This window comes from Copidosoma floridanum, unplaced genomic scaffold, assembly GCF_036245765.1.
Source record: "Copidosoma floridanum isolate Cflo_tuat_1 unplaced genomic scaffold, Cflo_Japanese_pri ptg000034l, whole genome shotgun sequence".
NCBI classification, from domain to species: Eukaryota; Metazoa; Arthropoda; class Insecta; order Hymenoptera; family Encyrtidae; genus Copidosoma; species Copidosoma floridanum.
In genome coordinates, this window is record NW_028321911.1 from 2,695,382 (window position 1) to 2,719,069 (window position 23,688).

Genomic DNA, 23,688 nt, shown 5'->3' on the forward strand with positions numbered 1-23,688 from the left:
GTTGACTACTCTAAAGCACGAAGAAAAATACTTGTACCTCTAACTCATACAGCAGCCGACTCGTGGTGACGGCACGAGGTGGAATTTAACCGTATGCGTTACGGTCTTTTGGTTAAAAAAAAAAACAGTTTCCACAGATTCGAACTCCGGATCTTCTGCACACTGTTCAAGGCTATGAGCGTGCCTGATATGAGAAACTCGATAACTTCATTTTTTCGTACAATTCGTTGCTTATTTTTGATGTAAATTTTTATTTGCTGTGTATTAATTCATTTGGTTTGATAATACATTTAATAAATAGATAATTTATTTCATGAAATATATTTTTTGGGTGAATGTTTAGAAAATTTTAAATTTACAATATATTAGCAGAGCAGCTTTCATATTATGTAATAATAAACATTTTTACTTATTAACAATTTGTTACTTTTAAAATAAATAAATAATTGTTTAACAATTTTTCATACTTTTAAAGAATTTTCAAAAATTAACAAAATATTTTTTTGTACTGTACAAAAACAATAACTAATTTTTATTCTGTATTATTCCCTTATAATTTTTCCATTCGTGGTTAGAGTCATTTCTTGACTTAAGGACGTTCTTCACAAAGTTACTGGGGAAAAGCATAGAAGTAAGAGAAACAATAATGTGTGCAATAAAACTAGAAATTGTTTTTCTCACGTGGATGTACTCCCATAAATTCTTTTACGCACACTTCATCCCCTCTTTCTAAATTTTTTTGAAAATTAACTTGCAGGTCTATTTGAAAATTCGATAGGTTTATCTGAAAGTAATTTTTTGTACCCAAATAATTAGGAGATTCCTACAAATCATATTAATGCCATTTAACGTTATTTCTTAATAAGGTTACATGTTACATATCAATTTTTTAAAATGTAAGATGTATAAAATAATGGCACAGTTAAACGAGCAGCAACTTTTGTGGGTATTTTTTATGCTATTTCCATGTACGTTTGCCGTTTAAATAATATCTGTCAAAAAAACCTATGTGTGATGAACGTCCTGAAGGGACATTCACTGGCATGTAATACTACCCTTTTGAAGAAAACTATACTACAGGATATTTTTCCTTAATTTTCAGTATAAAATTACATTTTAGGTATTAAATATGGACGAGGAATAAGTGTGGGATCGTATTTAATAGTTGTGAGTGTGACATTACATATGAAATCAGCGTAGGCAGTAAGAAGTTGTTCTGAAATCTCCGGAAGATGCGATGAAAGTGCACAGTCTTGTACTGGCCAGCCTATGCATTATTTTTATTGTATTATACCGTAATATGTTGTTTATTATCGTTAACTCATTAGATATTAAAATATTTATTGAAGCCACACCCAACAAAGGTAGACATACTCTTTCCAACGATAATTGCACCGTTTTCGTTTACAATATTGTTTAATAGAAGATAAATTTATATTTTTAATTATATTATCTGCCATATAATTTTATAGAAGTATAACTTCTTACTTGGGTACCCAAGCACCCACCGTCCACTGGTTTTAGTACCTTATCTTTCTCTGGGAGCAAGTTGAACACAGCATCTTCCACTGAAAAATGCGTTCGCGTGCCTAGTAGTGGGAACTGAATGGAATTGCTTATATGTATACCGCATAGCGTTTGCCGCAACATAAGATAGGAAATAGATACCTAGAAAGAGAGTGCTATACTGGCAGCTAAAAGTAAGCACACGATTTTTGAATGGTATAATGCCTTGGGTTGCGTCATACTCGAGTAAACCGCTTTCCAGGTACAGTATATGTGCATGAACGTAGAGATAGGAAAAGAGAAACATAGATAGAACGTAAACGAAGACGACGCATAGCAATACGGCCAATCACTTTCTTTTATTGTCCCTTCACTCTTTCTACTCCGGCTCTTGAAAGATTTAAAAAACAAAAATATACCCGCGGGAATAGAGTAGGATACACAAAATCAGGAAACATCACGGTGGCACGTATTACGAAACATACAAGTACGAGGTAGCGCAAATAAAAGGAGATCTGTCAGACTGGAAGAATTACTTGTAGATGGCAGTTGAAATATTATTAAAAGTAGTTACAGAATCTTTCTAGTTTTTAAAAACAGGGGGGCCCTGATATGATTAAAATTATCGAGAGTGATTACAGGCACACAGAGCAGAAATAGCACCGCAGAGGGTGGATTAACGACACCTCAACCAATAATCATCCAAGTGCTAAGCAATCGTCCTCAGAAAACACAGCCATGTATCAGGAGCAGAAAAAAAATATTTTAAAAATCTTATATGTAACTAGAAAAACAATTTATAAGCCTTTTAAAATAATAACGTCTATGATGAGATAAGCAATAAGTACTAATAATGACCAATAATGAGTTGATCCAGTACGTCCTTGACCCTCGACATCCACGACAACAATCATGTAAAACGCTTATCAGTCAAAATGGCTAAGATTATTATCACCACAGTAAAATGAATATGCAGAAAGTTAGTGAAATTACGGATTTGTTGGTAATACTTAAACATAGCAGTTAGTGTATTCTCACCACCAAAATAATTTCAAACACTATGTATTATAAGATATATGTAGCTTATAAAAAAAGTTAAGAAATTGATGTATAATAAGAATAACAACGAAAATAGCGATAGTGGTAATAACATTTATAATAAGATTAGCAATAAGACAAAGTACTTATAGCTATACTATTAACAAGTTAAGCAGTAAGTTCTTTATCCTCGACATCCCGGACCAAAAAAAAAAATGTATGAAATTAACGACCACATTAGTATGTAGCGATAACTTTTTATTTAATGCGGAAAAAGTTATTCTCATAAGCCATTGAATAACGCCTATATGTATGTACATGTATAAAAAAACCAACAAAGAAAATTCGTTATAAATAATTGTGTAACATAAGTAACTACGTGAATTTTGAGACAATTTTCTTATAAGGAAAGTGCGCAAACAAAAAAAAACGTGTGTATACATAAGATATTTTAATGAATTTGGTTAATTAACTAAATACTCAAAAGGATCTAATTGATAAGGTATGAAACTTTAACTTTTTTTGGAATATCTGTTATTTGTTATGCATAACTTACATTTTTTATGAAAAGATAAGTGGATGAGTATGTGGGAGAGATGATGAGGGAGCTAGATAAATTTGATAGGAGACAAGTGATGAAGTGGGGAGGTGAGGAGTGGGAAGGAGTGGGGGAAGCTGACCCAAAAAATGTTGGGTTTGAAACCACGTAAAAACTAGTAAATGAATATGTTATTAGTGGAGGCGCTGTGGAGTAGCTGCCAAGAAAAATTAGAGTAGTTTAGGGGAACAAGGAAGAGCGGAAGGGAGTCAGGGAAAGCAGAGGGAGTAGGGGGGGGGATCCTGACAGTTTGACACAATACAACTATGTAATATAGGTGTACATATAGATCACTCTGCTGTCAGTAGTTTATTTCGTATCCAGAGCTCATGCTACTACAAGAAACTAAAATTAAATTTTCAAATTACATAAAATTATGTTGAAAGTGTTAAAGTTTTTTTTAAAAAACTTTTGAGCTGATACGCTTATTTTTCAATGAGATAACAAGATAAATATAGTAAAAATGTCCCTTTCATACTCTGTCCTAATCTTAATTTCGCATCTAAAAACACCTACTATAAATAAAATATAGTATGGGTCAACAATATTCAAAATATGTTAAAAGCCATTTGTATACCTGTAAAAAATATATTACTGATTTGAAATAAAGTAAAAGAAGATTTATTAAGAACAGGGTTTTTCTTGTCCCAGAGTTTGAACAAGCTTTCGCATGCTCAAAAATTTAAAAAAATGGATAGTGCTGCCGATACTGTATCGTAGTAAATCAGGAAGGAGAAAATTAAAAAACTACTTGTGGTTATGATTATTTGTTAGTGAATTTAAACACTACAGTAAACGACTTAAAAGTTGTAAGGGCTCAATTGAGTAAAAAAGAAAGTTGAATTATTTATGGAGGACATGACCTGGATCGCATAGCTGTATTAGTGATTTGATAGAGACTTGAATAGAAGAATATCAGATAGTTAGTTACTTTAAAGTTTTAGATAAATACGTGAAAAGTAATGTATAAAAGGTTGTTATGTTAAGTATGTAACTGTGAATTTAATCAGACATGCTAAGGTAATAAACAAAAATAAAATTTTTGCTAAAAATAATAAGGTTAAAATTCACAACTGTAAAGGATCGCTTTCAGCAATGGTATATACCGTTGATTAACCATATCAAATTAAAAGTAAAATTTGAGGTTAGGTTAGAAAGAATGCCAATTTAATAAATGTTAACAGAAATAGAATGACTTTGAAAGAAATGTGGTATCGTAAATTAGGGCATGTAAATTATATATATTCAAATATTTTATTAAAAATTATCTGAAAGTTTGCCCAAAGACGGTTAAAATTATCATATGAGATGTGTAGTATATATAAAGAAAAAATGCATAACTTACTGTTTTGGTAGGATTATAGTAGCTATACAAGTTAATGTTGCTGAAAGAGATGAATACTGTATTGGATTTAAAAAAGATCATGATAATGGTGAATTTGAGGACAAAAATGGAATAATTTGTAATATATCTGATCCAAGCAAGAATTTTAATGAAGCGCAGTAGAAAAATAGAATGTAATTGTTACTGTAAGTGAAAATACATAAAAAAATCATGGTCATGAGGGCAATAACAGAAATAGACCTAAAAGAGATGGAAAAAGTCAAAAAAAATACGATATTAGAATATGTGTGTACTACTTTTTATGTAATTATTGGAGTACCGATAATATTAAATGTTTTAATGAAGAAGAAGGAAGTTTTGATTCTCAAAATTGGAAAAATGCAATGATAAAAGAAGTTGACTGTTTAAAATTGAAATTTATAGATGTTCAATAAGTTCATATTCTGAGAAAGGTGAAAACATGTTTAAAAGTGGATTACCAGTCACAGAGTACAACAAACAAAATTAATTGAAGATGACTATTGGTAAGTAGCTAAGATGCAAACTTTAAAGATTTGGTTATTGTATTGTTGACAAAAAGGTTTCATTATGCCAATCAAACGAATGCAGGAACAGCATTTGAAAACAGCTCAGTTCAATTATATGGTTGAGGTATATGTCAAATAACGTCATGGTTTTTATAATGTCACGATAATAACTTTAACAAAGTATGTAAACTGCTATGAATTTGGAAAAAAAGTTCTAAAACGCGGTACAAATGTTCTAATGAATTTATAAAATCTTAGGACTTAAAAATAGTAAAGTTAAAAAATGTTTGTATTTTACAAATAGTGGTAAAGATATACTTTATATTATACTGAATACAAAGCATACGTATACTTATAAATAAAAAAAGCCTTGTGGTCAATTTCTAGCGTGTTGCAAGCGTAAAGTCTTATACATTTCTAGTGCTTAGTCGAAGAACGCAGACTATATCTCGTCTGCGCATCAAAGCATGCATTTGTGCTTGTGTGCAAGCAGTTAGCTTGAATGTGTCGTTATATTCTACGTACATTATAGACTATTCTTTAAACCTCCTAGTTAATAATTGATTTTTTCAGAGTTCATTCTCTCATCCAAACAGGAACATTAAACATTTTAATGAAATACTAAATGTGGTAGGCATAGCCAGTAGTCTTACAAAGTCGTTATAATATTATACTTTCCTGTACTTAACTGTAAATAAAGAATTTAAAGGTAAATTTGGTCCGAAATACCCTCAATTTCAGTTTTTCTCTGCTTATTATTTTTGCTTCAATATTTTACGTATGGAAGCTTCTAAGTAAATAAAAAAAGGGGTTATGAAAGTAAAACTTAGATAAATTGTTTATAAAACTTTTATAGATCCCTTCAGATAGGCTTATAAGATAAAATAATGAGAACGTTTGAAAATCGTTGTCAAGCACACGCTTAACATAGGCTTTTTATGATATACACAATTTTCAAACCATAAATCAAATAAAGATTCTTCGTAGAACTAAGCCACAATAACCTAAAACTTGAGCAGTAGACTTGGTTGTCCTGTGTAATAATGCGTTAAAACTTCCACTTTATAGGACATAGTCAAAAGATATTTAATGACCAAGTTCATTTAAGTATAGGTATATACTGGTGATAAGGTTAAAAAACATAGCATTATATATCCACGCATCAGAAATTGAGTAGACAACACAAGTTTTTGGTCTAAACACACTGCGCGAGTCACTAATGGAACTATTTTCATGCTTACATGAATACATATCTCGTTTAATATAGTTATTAGACCAAATGTAGTCACTTAACGCTCCCCCCCTCCAATTTTAAATGTTTTCTTTAGCCCCCTTAAATAAAGAGGATAAACTCAAAATTTAAGACCCCCATCCCCTCACATTTTAAGCCTCTGGTACCCTTTATGGCAGTTGTTAAAATCAAATTACTAATTATCATTTAAGACGACGTATTAAAAATACCGTACAATACACAGTAATATCATCCTTTAAGTGGTCACTTGATTAACATAGTGCATTCGTGTTGATTCTGAAAATTTTCATTGGTGTTTACAACTATTTTACTATTTCTGTAAAAAATGTCATATTCCATATAAAAAGAAGGTAAGTAATGGATACACATAATGTATGTAGAATACTCTTAAAAAAGTAATGTGGAAAAAAATGTATCATTTAATCGTATGTAGAAAGCACTTTAAATAGTATAAGAGCTGTTTGTCATTGCTAACCAGGAAAAAAAATTTATTTAATTTTAAATTTCAAAAATTCTTTTCGTACTATGTTTTCATTGACTGATGGACTTCTGGAATTATTTAGTTTAAATATATTGTAAGGATTCTAACATCTTCAAAGCAATAAATAGAGTACACTGGGATAAATAGTGTTAAGAAAAGTATTGTATTTATACTAAAAATTACTACATTCTTAGCAAAGCTTAGATGTACTTACCTGATGACGCAAAATTATAACGTTTAAAACAATTTTTGTTATATATTTAATAATTTTTACCATCCAGTAGCCCTAAAAATATTATTACACGGCATAATTAAAATGAGTATGTCTAACATAGAAAAATTGTGATGATATAATTTTTGCCATGCAACATAGTAAATTTCTTTGTAATCGTTTTCAAATGTACCACATATTAAAATAGAATTTGCTATGTGACATACTAAAATTTTTCATTCCACTGCATTGCTATTCAGTATAGTAAAAATTACGATGTTTGAAAGTAATTACGTACGATGTCTATAGGTATATGCGCCAAAATATATTCTCTGGGCCATATATATGTATACTTATATATACATATATTTTTCTTGTCTTACTTTAAAGGTAGTTCACTCGGCCCAGTGGTACTCCACTCAACGAAATGGCATAAAGATCATGCTGTCTTGTAACCGTACAAGAATGAGTTGATAGTCTCTGTGTTCTTTTTTTGTTCACTTGTTGCGCAGAATGACAAAATCAGAGTTCTACGAATCTGTTAGCATAACGCTCTATAGCAACTGTAGCCTCTCTCTCTCGCGTGGCTCATATAAAGAAGAATAAAACTACGTGACTTTGATTAAAATATCTCAAAATCTAGTACCGATTGCCGTATTTAACAAAATCACATCTTATTTCTTGTTTTCTAAACTGTTACATACTAGTTTTTTAAATTTCTAGAAGAGGTACTTTTTATATAGTTAGATAAAATATCAGTACTTAAGTGTGTTTCCCGTTTACTCTTGTGTAAAAAGTGTCAACTTTAAACTTAAATATCTTGAAAATAAGTACCGCTTGCTACCTAAAAAAAATATTACAATATCCGTTGAATTCTTAATGATCACGGACTAAAAAAAATTAAGTCTAGATTAAAATCAATTTTTTTAATGAACTACCATAATATAAAAATTCTATCTCAGTAAAGTAAAAATTACTATGTCGAATAGCAAATTTTAATATAATTTGGTTTTAATATGTAGCAAAGTAATTTTTATAATATGGCGAGTATGTTCTCAGCTTTTCTATAAAACATGATGATTTTTATTACAGTTCTAACACTTTTTCCAACACCACTTTTCTCAGTGTAGACTGTGAGAAAATAAGGTTCTTTTATAATGAAATCCTAAGTTTGCCCTGTGATTTTTTAATTGTCATAGAAAAAACTAGAGCCAAGGAAAATTTTTCTTGTATAATACAAACGGTAAAGATAAATTATGACCTGCACCATTTACCAAGAAAAAATCCCGCTGTGGTGGCACCACTAATGCCATAAGAGTACGAAACCTACTTCCAAATGGAAATTGAAAGTGGGCAAAAACTGGGTCCAAGCTTTGATGTCACGCCACCCATCTTGGCTGAAGCTTATTTATTTCAGAGTTTTAGGGGAGTATTTTGCCCCCCCCCCCTACAAAAGCTATGGCAAGTGACATCTGTAGTGGTTTTTCGGTCGATTAGGGTAGTGTCAAGTGACCAACCGCATTTCTTCGTGAGTTTCAAGATATCCAGACATCATCTTTTGGAAGATATATACTGAATATCACATTGGAACTCTATTCAGTTTCATTTACCCAAAGACCAAGCCACCTAGGGACCAACTTCCCTAGTAGTCAATTGACCTGCCACTTAAAGGCATTCAGTATATCGACCAGAATTTCTACTTCACCAACTTCTCTATCATGAAAAATTACAGTTAATAACTAATTATCTAGCTGTTTAAGCCCGAAATAAGGAGAAGAAATTCCAAGCTGGCACTTTGAGGAATCGATTGAGCCCAAATTTAATACAATCCATTGCAAATTAAGAGAGAAAAGTTACATTCCCTGAGCATAAAAGACTGCGATATGACTATGCATAATCCGGAATGTAAGCTTTTTTCGATAAGAATTGTATTTAATTATCTGACATTTTGACAAAGCCTCTAAAATGAAAAAACAAACACCGATTTTCTCATGGTTTTAAAAAATATACAGTTCAAAATATTAACGTACGATAAAATAATCAACTCATGCAGATTTAGAGGTCATGTAATGCCTTTTACGATAAAAATTAATTTTTAAATCCCAATAATTGCAAAACTGTGAGAAAAGCCGCGTTAACCTTTTTATTTTAAAGGCCTAGTTTAAATTTCAGATAATTTAATACATTATTTATTGAAAAAAAGTTACATTTCCGCTTATGCATACTGACACAGTCTTCCATGCTCAGAAAATGAGACTTTACTCCCTCAATTCGCAACAGATTGCATCGAATTTGGGCTTGATTGGCTCCTAAAGGCGCCAGCTTGGGGGCTCTTCTCCTTACATTAGGCTTAAACAGCTAGATAATTAGTTACTCACCATAATTTTTGCAATGGAGAAGTTGGTAAAGTAGAAACTCTGGCCGATATACTGAATACCCTTAAGCTTCTAATGAGGTGATAAGTCTACTTTCCAGAACAATATAGAAGACAGAGAGCGCCATCTTAATCTCCTTACTCTGCAGCTGCTAGCCAGGGCATGACATATGAAAGCAGTCTACATGGTGTTGCATCGAATAATATGGTTTCATGACAGCCCTATCTAAAGTATCAGTATTGATTAACCTTTGAAATCAATGATGAAACGCCACGTTGATCAATGTTGATCAACGTTGATCTGTGGATTACAATCAGCGGTGATTCCACGTTGAAAACTATCTTTATTTAATTATTCATGGTTAAGTGGAAATTATTTTATGAATTATTACGTAATAGAGTAAAATAACATTTGTGGTAAATAATTTAAAACTTCGTAAGTACAGTAAGTAATTTATTTCACTTTTATTTTTTCTGATCAAATTCTTATTCAACAACAATAAAGTCAATTTTAAAACTCGTTTCACGAGTTACTCTTAAGAGAGTTTTTAAATTATATTCAATGATAAAAATGTAAAAATGCAGTTACACGTATACATTTCCAGGCTCTTCTTGATTGTATAACAAAATTCAAAAGTATACTTATGCGATAAGCAACTACAGATATGATAACTAAAAATACATCTAAGAAAAGGTTAAGAAACATATTAATTTAACTTTCGTTATGTTTTGTCTAACTATCTAAATTTGTAGACAATTTTTTTTTTTTTAAATAACATTTAATCTTATCTTCTTTAGCATCGATGTCATAAATAAATGCTTTTCTTAAAAGAAATAATAGTTTTTTAAAATGTAAATATGATTAATGTAATTACATACATGCTCACAAATTTTTTTTTTTTTCTTTGACACCGAAGTTGTAATCAGAGTTGATCAATATTGAAATCAATATTGATCAACGTTACGTGTTATCATTGATTTTAATATTAAACTCAACATTGATCAACGTTGATTCAACGCGGATTCAACGTTAATTTTAACATTGAATCAATGTTGACTTCAACGATAAATCAATATTGATACTTTAGATAGGAAGGCTAAATTAAATTTTTGGTCACAACATATAGGGCAATGGCTTCAAAAAAATTTTATTTTGAAAAGTTACTGCCACGTAAACATACGAGTTGTTACAGTCGACGTTAAGGCCATATCTTTTGCATGCATTAATATTGGACGCTACGCAACTTTGTTTATATTTGTGTAAATATATTCAAAAGTCTATTGTAAAATTGGTTTATTATGCTTTTAGATTCATTACTGAATAAGCAGCATTTAAACGTGTTAAAAAAAATGCTTTAATACTTGTTATAGCATTATGATTACTTTTATTTTTTTGACTAACCTCTTTAGGTAAGAGCAGTTATGGAGTAATGTGGCTGCATTTACTATAACGTTGGAGCACAGTAAACGTGATACATTTGACTAATGTCGGTATGTTAATTTTAGCGTTGCCGTAAATAAAAGATCGGATGCCAGTAACAAACTTTGGAGTGTATTTCACGGAGCCTCCACTTATAATGCTATTATTTATGAAGCCATGCACTAATGTCACTGTATACAGAAATATTGCTAATTATTTTACAGTTTCACATATGATACACCGTCGAAGTGAAAACTTCAAAAATAATTAAAATAAAAATAAATTAAGAGCAAGAGTATACGAACAAAAAAGTGAGGGATTGAAAGTTATCAATATTTATAAACATAATTATTCATGCGTGTTCCAAAAAGTGTATGATACTCTTACTGTAGCTATAAAGGCCTAGTAGCGTTGTGCTAAGTGACGTAATGCTTATTGAAAATGTAATTTTGTTTTGGAAATTGCACACAAGTGCACGCTAATGGAAAATGGTTATTACTGGTTATTTTGCTAATCAATTTATCTTCTTGTTAGCGATATAACGTTTCTTAAAAAAAAATTAAGGTTGTGTTGAGGCAAACAAACAAAAACTATATTGTACACATTTGTAATAATTTTGCAAATATGTTATGAATTTTCCTTAAATTTTTCACCTTGAATTTAAAGAGAAATATCCAAAGCACTGGAAGTAAAGGTTACATTTTAACCCAATTTAACACCTTTCTACTTGTGAACCAACGTGAAGTTTTTTTCCACTAGACTCGTAAAAATATTTACTTTTGATCTATCTTACTTTTTTTTGGAGGTATGGCGTATTTTTCAATACTTAGCGGTTATGTAGACGCATGAACATGAAAAGTTATTTCTGCATTATTGTAATTCTCTACGAAACATAATATAATTTTTCCCAAAATTTTCTCTGCACATTTTATGAAGGTAAACCAAAAACATTGAAAATTAAGGTTACATTATTACATGAATCAACACTTCTTTTTTTGTGTACTGTGATGCTTTTTTCCGTCTCAGAAATCCATAAAAATCAATATTTTGAGCTTATCCTGTTTCCTTTAAATATATGGTGTATTTTTTAATGTTTGGAGGTGATGTCATTAGGAACCCGTCAAATCCACAGTCGAACCAGTATTGGCTATCTGCATCGATTTGCCATGCATGCAAAATTTTTAGGGTAATTTGCTTTATTGAAATAATTGTATTTACTAGTCAAAGTATAAATTATATACATACATGCGGGCACATGAACACAGTAGAAGTAGACAGTTCATGTACACACATGCATGCACACTTCCATCTACAAGTTACACATAAGTACACACATACGTGTTTGTATGCGTGCACAAACTACACACACACGACAACATGCTATATATATACAGTATATATAATACTGTATATATAACACTATATACAGACTATATATATGTATTGGAATCTGAGGAATCTGAAGGCAAACGGTGAGACTCCAGTGCCACTGAGTTGCAGTATATTTAGGTATGTATGTTCGTAGATTAGGTACGTTTTTGCCGTTTTGTTCATCAATCGAGACACGTCTAGAAAAGGTCTTACTTAAAAAAGTAAGCATTTTATGGTAGAGTACACAAAGCGTAAAACATGCCGTAAATTTAATTCTTAGTAGGTACCTTTTCGTCCTATGTTAAGCATTGCTGACATGCTGTCATCACAGCCGTTGAATGTATGATACATTTAAACGAAAACTATTCGTTGCATCTGCTTAACCATGTATATAGCACTGTTGAGAGCAAAACACTGAGTAGACGCACCGTTTAGATAGATTATATACTATATACATAGTATATAGTATATCCAAAGTATAGTTTGTATACTACCCAATCAGAAATCTAATGGGTTAGTCATCTTAGTAAATGGGGTCCCCTCTAGGCTACCTAGTTTGTATCCTAGCGGTTACGGCATGGGGCAAACTGGGGGTCCATCGTAGGCTGCCCGACTAACCAAGCTAAAGCTGTTGAAAACATTATATATTTCTGTGTTTGGACTACATGTATGTGACCATAATATAATTCTTCCTTATCTGTACGGTCGATTAACTCTACGATACTGCATAGCACAAATGGTAAAGAAGACACATGCTTTTATGATTAAATTGTATAATCCACTTACACAAAAAATGTAAAGACTTAGGTTAACTTTCTTGGCTATCGGGGCACACTTGATATGACCCCGTCTGCGCCCCGTGACGAAGCCATGCTAGGACCACCTGTGGTTAATTCGGTAGTCTAGGGAGGACCTTGGTAGCGCCCCACTAAGATTTCTGATCGGGTATGTCGGATATATATAAGTACATAATTCATCATACTTTTGCTGGCTATACATCATTTTTTCGACTATTACATAAAAACGCCTGCTTTGATTGAGGTGGGATGAAAAGACAGTTACTTATAATCAAATATACTACAACTTTCATGCTTAATGTGTTACTAATAAATACTTAATTTTTAAAATATTTAAAAATATCTATGAACTACATTTCAGTTTTTGCCCCGGGCTGTGGCACCATATCTCAATTCTCGTTTCCCTAACATAAAATAAGAAGGTTTCTATGATCATCGCTCAGAACTTCTTTTCGCCTGAGAGAGAACAAATAGTGAGTACAAGAAAAAAAGAGGGAAGGAGACAAAAAGTTCACACAATTTGGAAAAGTAATGTTTAAATGTACAAGCCTGTCATATTTACCTTGGGCTGTAAGGATTCTGGTATAGAATCGATCATTTCATTTGAACTCTCGGGTGTTTTGCTGAGTACTAGCTTATGAGGTGTCAAACCTGCAATCATGAAAAAATTGTCATTGATTTTTAAACATGTTTTTGAAAAAAATTTACAGTTTAATTGTTAGTTAGAAGGGTTTAATGAAGCATAGTTTTTAAGATTCAGTTAATTCCACTCCAATAAAAAATGTTTGCTTCAGGCAAAAATCCTGAAAATTAATAGAAGAAAGAGCCATATAGCATTATTTATTTTGATATTATAAATTTTAAAATTATTTTAGAGATTTATCTAACAATTTGTAAGCAATTTCTGTTAAAATAGTCCACAGTAACAGTATTTTAGAAGCTGTTAAAAAATCTGTCTTTACATTCTCACTTACAATCTGTAAGACGTTATTAGCACTTTGTGTCTTGCCAGCTCTGCTTTTATTCACTTAACATTTAATTTTATTAATAAACTAATATAACCTTGTCTCTGAAACTTTCAAGACAAGTTGAATTTTAAAATTTTTATCATTTAACATTCAAACAATTTGTTAAAATATTCAGTACCGCATGAAGAGACAAAACTTCTGTGTTTTTGCTCGTGAAAATCAAAAAATTACTTAACCAATCGTTATCAAACTTTGACAGAAGTTTCGTTACAACTTCCGACGTGGATGAGTTATTAAGTTTCTACTGATGATATATGTTGAATTAAAAACTCTTACACTAAGGGTTTTAAAGTCAGGTTTAAAAAGCATTTCCGTCCACGGTGCAACATAAATTTTCAGAACCAATATTACGTATTTGGCAGGTGTATAAGGTTTGAAAGAACAGTTAAAACTGATGAAGCCTCTATTCAGATTCAAGTATCATGTACGAGGTTATTAAAAATGAAAACGTAGGTTTCTTGCAATCAAAAAGCATTAGCAACTTTTTAGTATTAATGAAGCTTTCAAAAGTTATTACTTAAAAGATCATTGCATTTTGGCTTAGGTTTAACAAGACCATAATAAACTTGTAGACTAAGAGGCGACCGCAAATTTTCCGGACTGTAACTAGGAAGGGTGGAAAGTATGTAGGCAGAAAACTATCATATTGTTGGAGTCAAATCCATTATGTTTTAAAGTAAAATACATTCTACTCAGTATGTACTGACAATCACCGAGAAACATACAAAACTGTGAACTAGTATCGATGAGGTAGAACTCTAGTAGGTTTTTACTTATACAGCATAGAATAGCAATCTAAATTGTCCACGTGGGAAAAGCAATGTGCATATGTAAGACATGTAATAACACTGTTTTATAGTTTGCTAACAATAAATAGTGAAAGAACAATAAACGTAATTGCTTTTCCCATGTGTGCAATGCGGATGACTGTTCTACGCTGGATAAGTAAAAACCTACCAGTGTTTTACTTTACCGGTACTAGTTAACAGTTTTATATTTTTCTCGGGGAATGTCGGTACATACTAAGTAAAATGAATTTTATGTTAAAACACAGTTAATCTGACCTGAACAATATGATAGTTTTCTATTTTTTTTTGTTAAAATGCACCTGTCTACACATTTTTTGCCCTTCCTACTTATCGTCTAAAAATCTTGCAGTCACCTTGTAATCTATTGGAGGAACTGGGTTGCAAGATAGAAAGCACTGGATGTTATAAAACTAGAGAATTAGCTTATAGTAGTGACTTACGATCTTCCAATCCTATTAGGAAAGTTTTGTATGAGTTGCGATTTATTTCAATATCAACATATATTTACAGTATAACGTGCTTCAATACTTTCATGGTAATTCTAATTTCTTATTAAATTCTAACAATAGTTTATTGTAACAAAATTTTCCATTAAAAAAAAAAAAAATTTATCTGAACATCCACATACAAAAAGTGTGCAAAGATACATACCAGGGGATGCTTAGCCACACATTTTTTAAATATTTTGAATTCATCAAAGTATAGCAGAAAAATATTGTTTTGAAATAAAAATATAAGCAGATATAAAAAACGTTATTTCATAAAAAGAGCATGAAATCACGTGGTTGTTGCAAGCACCTTACAAATTTATTATGAACTTAAAGTGTAACAAGACCTTATGAAAGTCCATACGAACACGAATCCCTCCCCTCCTCGTGAGTACTTATCAAGGTTAATGTCTATTACATATGTGTGACTCTTTTTTGTTCGGTTTTTCTTTAATACTTGCACTTAAAAAGAGGAGGACAGTCTGTAGCAGAAAGAAAACTCATACACTTGAGAAAATACGTGCCAGAGCCAGTGGCGATAACATAGGTAAAGGGCAAAAGCGTCGTGGACCATGGACTCAGTGACATTAAACAATACATACTTGTCCTGTATGAAACTAGTAGAAATATTTTAATTATGACACTAAATTAATCAAATTGTACCCTATGTAATTAAAAAATTGGATGCTTCAAAAAATTTGATGTAATCAAATGTTATAATACAATGAATAAGATTTATTGTACGGTTCTTTAAGACAAGATGCATTTATAAATTCCTAATCAAGTTACAACATAAGTTATAAAAAAATTATCGGTAGGAATTTAATATTATTTATTTATGTCTTAAATACTGTGATACATACACACATACATACACACGTACTTACAAGGCCTTTTTCCAGAATATCCGCAAAACTGCTCAAGAATATATTTCAATCTTACAAGTCAATTCAGCGTATTTTAAAACAATTCTGATTGATTTACAAAAAACGCCTTATGAAGGACTTAGAACACTAATTTTTAAGGACTATATATTTTCAAGGACAGGAATATTCAATAACAATATATTTTTCAGGACCTACTATTTTCATCTTCAGGGACTTTTTACTTCCCAGGACATAAATATTTACATTTCAAGGACTCTTTATTTTCAGAGACTTAAATATTTTAATTTTCAGGAATACTTATTTACAGGGACATGCATCTCCAAGGGCAATAGTTAATGTATGTTCTATACAGTCCATTGGTACAACTTTTATTTTTGCTACATCTTAAATTTTCAAGGGCATGAATGTTTATATAAAAACTACATCTAGTAGTAAGAAAAAGTTGAAGGTACTTTATAATTATTGTTCTACTGCAAAAACGAATGGTTAAGGTTATAAAATTAGCTCAATAACATAGAGGCCTTACTCTACAATAAACTTAAGAAGGTTTGTCGAACATATTACAAAAAAACTTAAGTCTTTACTATAAACGTGAGTTTTAAGTATTAATTTATGCTTTTTTGCATACAATTTGATAAATAAAAAGATGAGAGTATCTTATCAAGGAGAGAGAAAAAAGTGCTATACTACCTTATGTACTACTTTCGTGTCATATGTAACTACACAGACGTATGTATCAACATCAAGTACTAAGTCGCAAGAAACTTACAGTTATAAGTTAAAAAAAAAAAATATAGGAAACATTTAAAAACCCCTTGATATAAAATGTTCTAAATTCAAGTTTTTTACAGCAATACATTGATATGTGAGATTTGACAACGAAACTAGTTAATACAACGTATTCTTCTTTCTACAACTAAACGTCTATTTTTAAATTTTTCATCGGTCATCTTATCAACTGTGTCCTTAAGTACATTTTCGTCATTTACAAGCATAAACTTAATATCCCAATGTAAGTCTATAAGGTTATGAAAATCTGGTGTTATTACGTGGTGATAACCTTCCATGAAATACAATATTATTAACTATCAATAATATGAACAAACACAGTAAGAATTTATTTAAAAAATGATGTAAGGCCTTTATTCTTCAAGTTGGCAAACAAATAGTACCGTGCTCATAGCCAGTCGTTAAGCAGATAAAAAATTAAAAATCAACTTTAGCTGTAAAGAAAATTAGTGTTAAATAAAAATTTCGTAATGCTTCGAAACTTTGGTGTAGAAATTATCTAAATGCATCTATTTCCGTGTTACAATTATTTTTATATTAACAAAATGTTTTTTTCAAAGTAAATTGACACATTCAAAAAACAATTTTTAATAAAAGATATTTATTGAAACTAAAAAGTATATTAAAAAACCAGGTGTAAGTCTCGGGACCTCTGCAAAAATAAGACTTCCTACTCGTATGTTATTAAACTTGGTGTGACAGGAACTCAGAAAATTAGAGTACAACTAATTTCAATAGGTTGTTAGGAACCCGATAGTGAAATAGTAAAAATTTTAATATTATAACGTATTTAAGCACGCACGTGTATATAATACATATACTTCAATATACTATCTATGTACCACGTTATTAGCAAATTCTAAGTACTTCCATGTTTGCTATAATATATGTATTAATACATGAACTAATTGTTGTTCATGTAATGCAGAACGAAACAACAATTTTCACCACACTGCACCGAAAGGACGACTTTAGCCGTGCTACGTGAGACGAAAATTCCTTTTTATGGTGCAGCGTTGGTAAAAGATCGTATCAACCCTATGAAATTAAGTAAAGACGCCTCAGATCTCGCGTTAATTTTCCACCTTCGACTACGTCTCGAACGACTATATACGTAAGATCTGAGACTTACGATACTTTTGGAGGTGTGTGATGTACTATTCGTGAATTCGTGATACGACATCACAGATGTACAATTAATTTTTATTGTAATTATTGTATCCGACAAATAAATTTTTTATTGCTTTTAGAATTATGATGGTTGTTCGTATATCGTATGTTGACAGTTGATAAATCGCAAGGTCAAACTTAAAAAAAGTAGGTCTATACTTAAAAAACCATTATCTTTACATGGTAAATAATATGCTGACTTATCAACATGCAAAACGATGGTAATCTTATATAATATGACAGTGAAAATGATATTAAAGTTAAAAATGTTGTATGGAAAGAAATTTTTAATGTCTAACGCGAGCTAAAGAAGGAATAAAAAAGCAATTTTATAAACATAAGAAATTTATTTTAAATGACTACAAGACATAATGTAATATTTTATAAATTATTGTAGTGTTAGAAAAATTATACTTTGAATAAATTACGAAAATATTACAACTCAAAATAAAATAATATTTGTAAATAATACTATACTTATAAATTTTGTTAACAAAACTAATTTCTTTAAAACAGTTAAAATAAATTGTTATTCAAAATAGAAAACTTGGATAACATTAGGTAAAACTTTAAATTCTTTTTACATAATTTGTTTTAAATTTATATGTATGACGGTGAAAGAGAAATGAATTTAAAAAAAAAAATTTATTGAGTAACTTAATTATTATTATCAAGAGAAACCATGATTATGGTACGTGTTTTTTTTTCTTAATAAGGTAAGGAGGAGTTTGGCCTCTTCTTGGTTTAGTAGGGCTCATTGGTCTTGAGCCCAACTTTAAAATAAAACCATTTACTAAAAATAACAATAACAATAGGCAAATATAAACTTATATTGATTTTATCTTCTCATGAACATATACTATGAATGTATAGATATAATAAATAGAAAAACGTAAATGCTATACGTTCTAGTATTTTTCTTCCCATGGCCTTTTAAAGCTTGTGCACGAGAATTATTAGCGATGACTTCCACGGTTGTTATTATCACATCACTATGAAAATTTTTAATTAATAAACATATGTTTATATTGTTTCGCATACCTATATGTGTAAAATGAAAAAATTAATGTACCTATGTATTAATAATCACAAAAAGTCAGGAAGCCTGTGGGCGGTGTGGAAAAAAAAACAAACAAAACTATTGTTATTTGTATTTTTTTGTTAAGTTTAATATGAATTAAAATACTACAAGCATCAACATATACAATACCCTACAATTGTAAAAGATGACAGGCGATAACAAAAAAAAATACAGTTATAATGAAATAGAGCAGAGTGTTCTCCAATGTAAAAAAAAGTAATCCAACGAAAAATTCAATTCTATTCCTTATTTTATGGTGGGCATCAAAAACCTGTAGAATATGATGTTTTCAGAAAAGATTAAAAAAGGAGGGTGTAGACATATCTACTAAAATAAATATAAAATATAGAGAGATCTAAACGTAATGAGATTCGATATACCATTGAGACTTTACACCTCATAAACTACCTATGTTTGAAAAGTTATTGTTTTTATAATCAAACTTATTATTATTCAGACAAAAAGTAATAAAACAAAAAAAACATATTTTAAAGATGCCGTACAGTAAAAGTGAGGTGCTGACTAACATTAAAATAACAAGTATCTATGGAAAATTCGAATTTATCGATATAGGGTGGGAGGGGGGCTCAGCCTCTCTTGTCCCTATGATGAAGTAATTTTACAATAAACTATAAGTTAATTAAAGTAGTGTGGTAGAGCTATGATGGTGTGATATCCCATGTCATGTACTTAATATTTATTACTTCGAAACTCAAGAGTTTCGTTTTAAAATTATAAAAAGCAAAAGCTCAGCGATCTCGAACAATTGAGCAGCACACCTGCTCCTGAAATCGCGTGACATATAACTTACTTCTTTTGAAGCAAGCTACCGTCACGAAATTCTAACCACGTGTGCAAACTCCAACAATCTTGTAAAGTGCTTATCTTACAACATCAATTCGCAGCGGTACATCCAAAAATGTGAATAATCAAAAATTTCAATATTCTTTACTGCGTATGTCCACAAGAAAAAGAAATACCATACACAATCTTGACAGCAACTTGTACTTAATATTTAATCCGAGAGTTCAGCAGTTTTAACAATTAACTGCTGCATAATTATTGCACTACGGCTGTGGTCGTGTCAACCAAGAGTAATTAGGTTAAGCTCTGATTGGTCATACGAATCCCCCACTTTACGTGTCCTCCTTAAACGCAAGAGTGTAAGAACTCCTTCAACAAATTTTTGCCTTTTCTTTTCCATCAAGTGCTCCAAAGTAATTGTAGAGGTTGATGAGTGAGCTTTGCTGCGTCTTTTAAGCGGATGTAAGACGTAATACGGCGATTAAGCTACGTGTTAGAAGCGTGCATTTCAAGCAAATGTAAGACTGAGTTCAGTGACTTAACTGTGTAAGAAAAACTCGAGCAAACCAGACCCACTGTAGACTTGCCTAAAAAGTAAATCAAGAACAAACAAGTAAGAAAGAACCGTTGACTTGGGTTCCACATTAAAAGCAGCAGCCTAGTTATTGTCATCGCCACGAGTACTCTCGTATAGGATTATGATCATTGTTACGGTTAAGGGAGTTGGGTCGCTCCCGTGGGGAGATGAAGGGGAGCACGTGTATGTTCATAAGGCAACGTGCTAAAGTCTGCTGTACTAACCTAGCCTTAAAACATCCTCCCTTTCGCTTACGGAAAATGCATTTGTGTTCGACTCGCCAGTACTCGTTAACGTTTAAATAAAATACTTCAAAAAATTTACGGAATATTCTTTAAGGTATCTCGTTTCTTATGACATTAATCAAATAGCCTCAAAACTTTCTCTATGAGAGATAAAAAATAAGGAGTAAACGATGTAGTCAATCTGATCTTCTTTTAATGAAAGTGTGCTATAAATTTTTAAAATAAGAGGTTTTAATGGTATATCATTAAAGTACAAGGTCTCATTAAGGCCTACACCAAGTTTAAAATCATAATTTTGAGTAGAACGGCTTCTAGAAGTGATTTTGTGAAAAGCTATCGCGCCATGTAAAACGTCGACCTGACAGAAAACAGTGTACTCAGTGCGTCCTTGTCTGCCACATGAATAAAGCATACAAGCAGGAAACAAATTTGTTTACGTTTGTGCAAATATCTCCATAACTTCAGACGCAATTTTATTGAAACTTTGCACGTACACAAATGAAGTTGTCATAAATAACATATCAGTTTTTCAAAACATTCTCATCGCTGTGTCAAGAGTAATAGGTATTTTTTTACATCTTTTTTGATAACTTACATTTGAGCTCATGTTAAAGACGACGAAAAAGGGACACTTCATAAATTTTTTTCTCGAAATCTGTAGACGCAATTGTGCTCCAATTGAGTGACTACATCCACGCAATGTTTCTTTACAACATATATTTTTTTAAAGATATTTTCATCGTTAAGTCAATTGCAACCCAACTCCCTTAACCTTGTAAGGTCTTGTGATTGCATGTGCGCAAGCAGAGGCTAACCAATCATTGTAAAAGAAAGTTAAGTTAGGAACTATAGATTATATAAACATTGTAAATGCGAATGTGAACCTTATGAATTGTATCATCTTACAAATCAATTGTTTCTGGCTTTTCTAAATTTATTGAATCGTCAGATAAGACATTACTTGGTTTGTTAGGATATATCAGTGCCCTCCGGTGAATTTGGAAATTCAAAGTGATCAGTGATCCGTTGGGGGCAAAATGTGAGAAAATAAATAAATACAAGTAAACTGTATTGAAATTTTCTTGCGTTGATTTATTAATGAGCAACGTTTCACTGACAATATGCGTCAGCCTCATCAGGCTACAAAATTAGAATTTAAAAAATTAAAAACACACAATGAGTGATTTGGAAGGCTCAAACACAAAATACAATAAATTTTAATGTAAATTGTTGCAGGTACGCGAGAATTTGTAAGTTTAGTTGACTTACTCGTCACCTGTCGTGCTATCGACTGACAATAAATTACAACAGCAAGCCAGCGCTTATATAGGCGGAGCCGCAAAGGTAGACGGTAAAGGGCGATGAACTCGATCGGGACATTTAAACTTTCGTAGTAAAAGTAGGTATGCTCTATTAAAGGAAAGCACATCCTCCTTTCTATTGATGTTGTGTTTGTCGAGTTTTATATAAAGCATTTCAGAAATAATTTTTTTTTTGTAATTGGATTCTTTGTCAAGGATTTTAAAGTTATCCCAATCGAATTCATGGTCAAAAATGATTTGGTGTGCACAAACGACGGAATCAAAATTTTAATTTTTATATGATCACTAATGCGGACCTCCGCCGCTCGCTTTGTTTCACCCACATATGACGCAGGACAATTTTTACAATAAAACTTATATACTTCATTTGTCTGTTTATGTTTGTTTGTTGTATCTTTTTTAAAGCGGACGATATGCTGCAGTTTGTTGTTAATAAGAGAGTAAGTGTGAATATTGTAGGGTTTTAACATGGTTGAAATTTTTTCAAAATTATTGTCGATGTGTGGTGTGCCAATTTTGCAGAGAGGGTAGGTGTTTGTAGTGCTTCTGTTATGATTACTATATTTGTGTTTTTTTTATCTGACCTTTATGTTTTTATTAATAAAGTTAAAAGGGTAATTGTTTTTTATCAACAGGTTTTTCACCCTAGCAATATTCACACCGTGAAAACGGGTACTGGCAAGTAAGATTGCCCTATCAACTAAATTAAAAACAATATTTCTCTTAAAGCTAACTGGATGACCAGAAAAATAATTTAAGATCCGTCCGGAACAAGAAGGTTTTTTAAACCAGTCAAAATTAAAATAATTAGAATTTCTTAATATCGTAAAGTCTAAAAAGTTGAGTTTCTTGTCAATCTCCATTTCATTTGTAAATTGTAGTTTGGGATGATATGAATTAAAAATGTTTAAAATTAGGTCAATATGGTCAACATCAATAAAAAGTAATACATCATCTACGTAACGAAAAAAAAAAAAGATAATAATGTTATAGTTATTTTTTAAGATGGAAAGACAATCATTTTCCAGGTCATCCATTACAAGGTCAGCAAACAAAGGTGAAATAAGAGAACCCATTGGCGTGCCGAGAATTTGTTAATAAAAAATGTTGTTAAAAGTAAAAAAAGTATTATTGAACAAAAATTCTGTACATTGTCGAATTTCATCAACCGGGATTCGACATTTGTTCATTATGGTCACAATACGTTGATCGATGCTCCGTAGTACCAACTCTAGAGGAATATTAGTAAATAGGGAGCTGACATCTAAAGACATTAGGCTATAATTAGTAGTGGGTTTTATATTTTTTAGTTTATTTTTCAATTCAAAGCTATTATTAATGTGTGATATTGGAACGTTGACTGACTTCTTGAGTTCATCGTAAATTACTTTTGCTAGAAAATATGTAGGGCAATTGATAAGAGAGACGATAGGACGTAAAGGGGCATCGACCTTGTGACTTTTCGGCATTCCATACATCGACGATAATTTTGAAAAAATTTCAACCATGTTAAAACCCTATGATAATCACACTTACCCTCTCATTAACAACAAACTGCAGCATATCGT

The 23,688-nt window shown here is 31.2% G+C and overlaps 1 protein-coding gene across 1 annotated transcript in view; it reads right to left on the reverse strand.

Annotated features, from left to right (window-relative positions):
• MICAL-like (protein) overlaps positions 1–23,688 on the reverse strand; it is a 602,730-nt gene that overhangs the window by 305,479 nt on the left and 273,563 nt on the right. Inside the window, 1 exon segment of the mRNA XM_089597639.1 lies at positions 13,483–13,571. Within this exon segment, the coding sequence (XP_089453765.1) occupies positions 13,483–13,571 (89 nt within the window).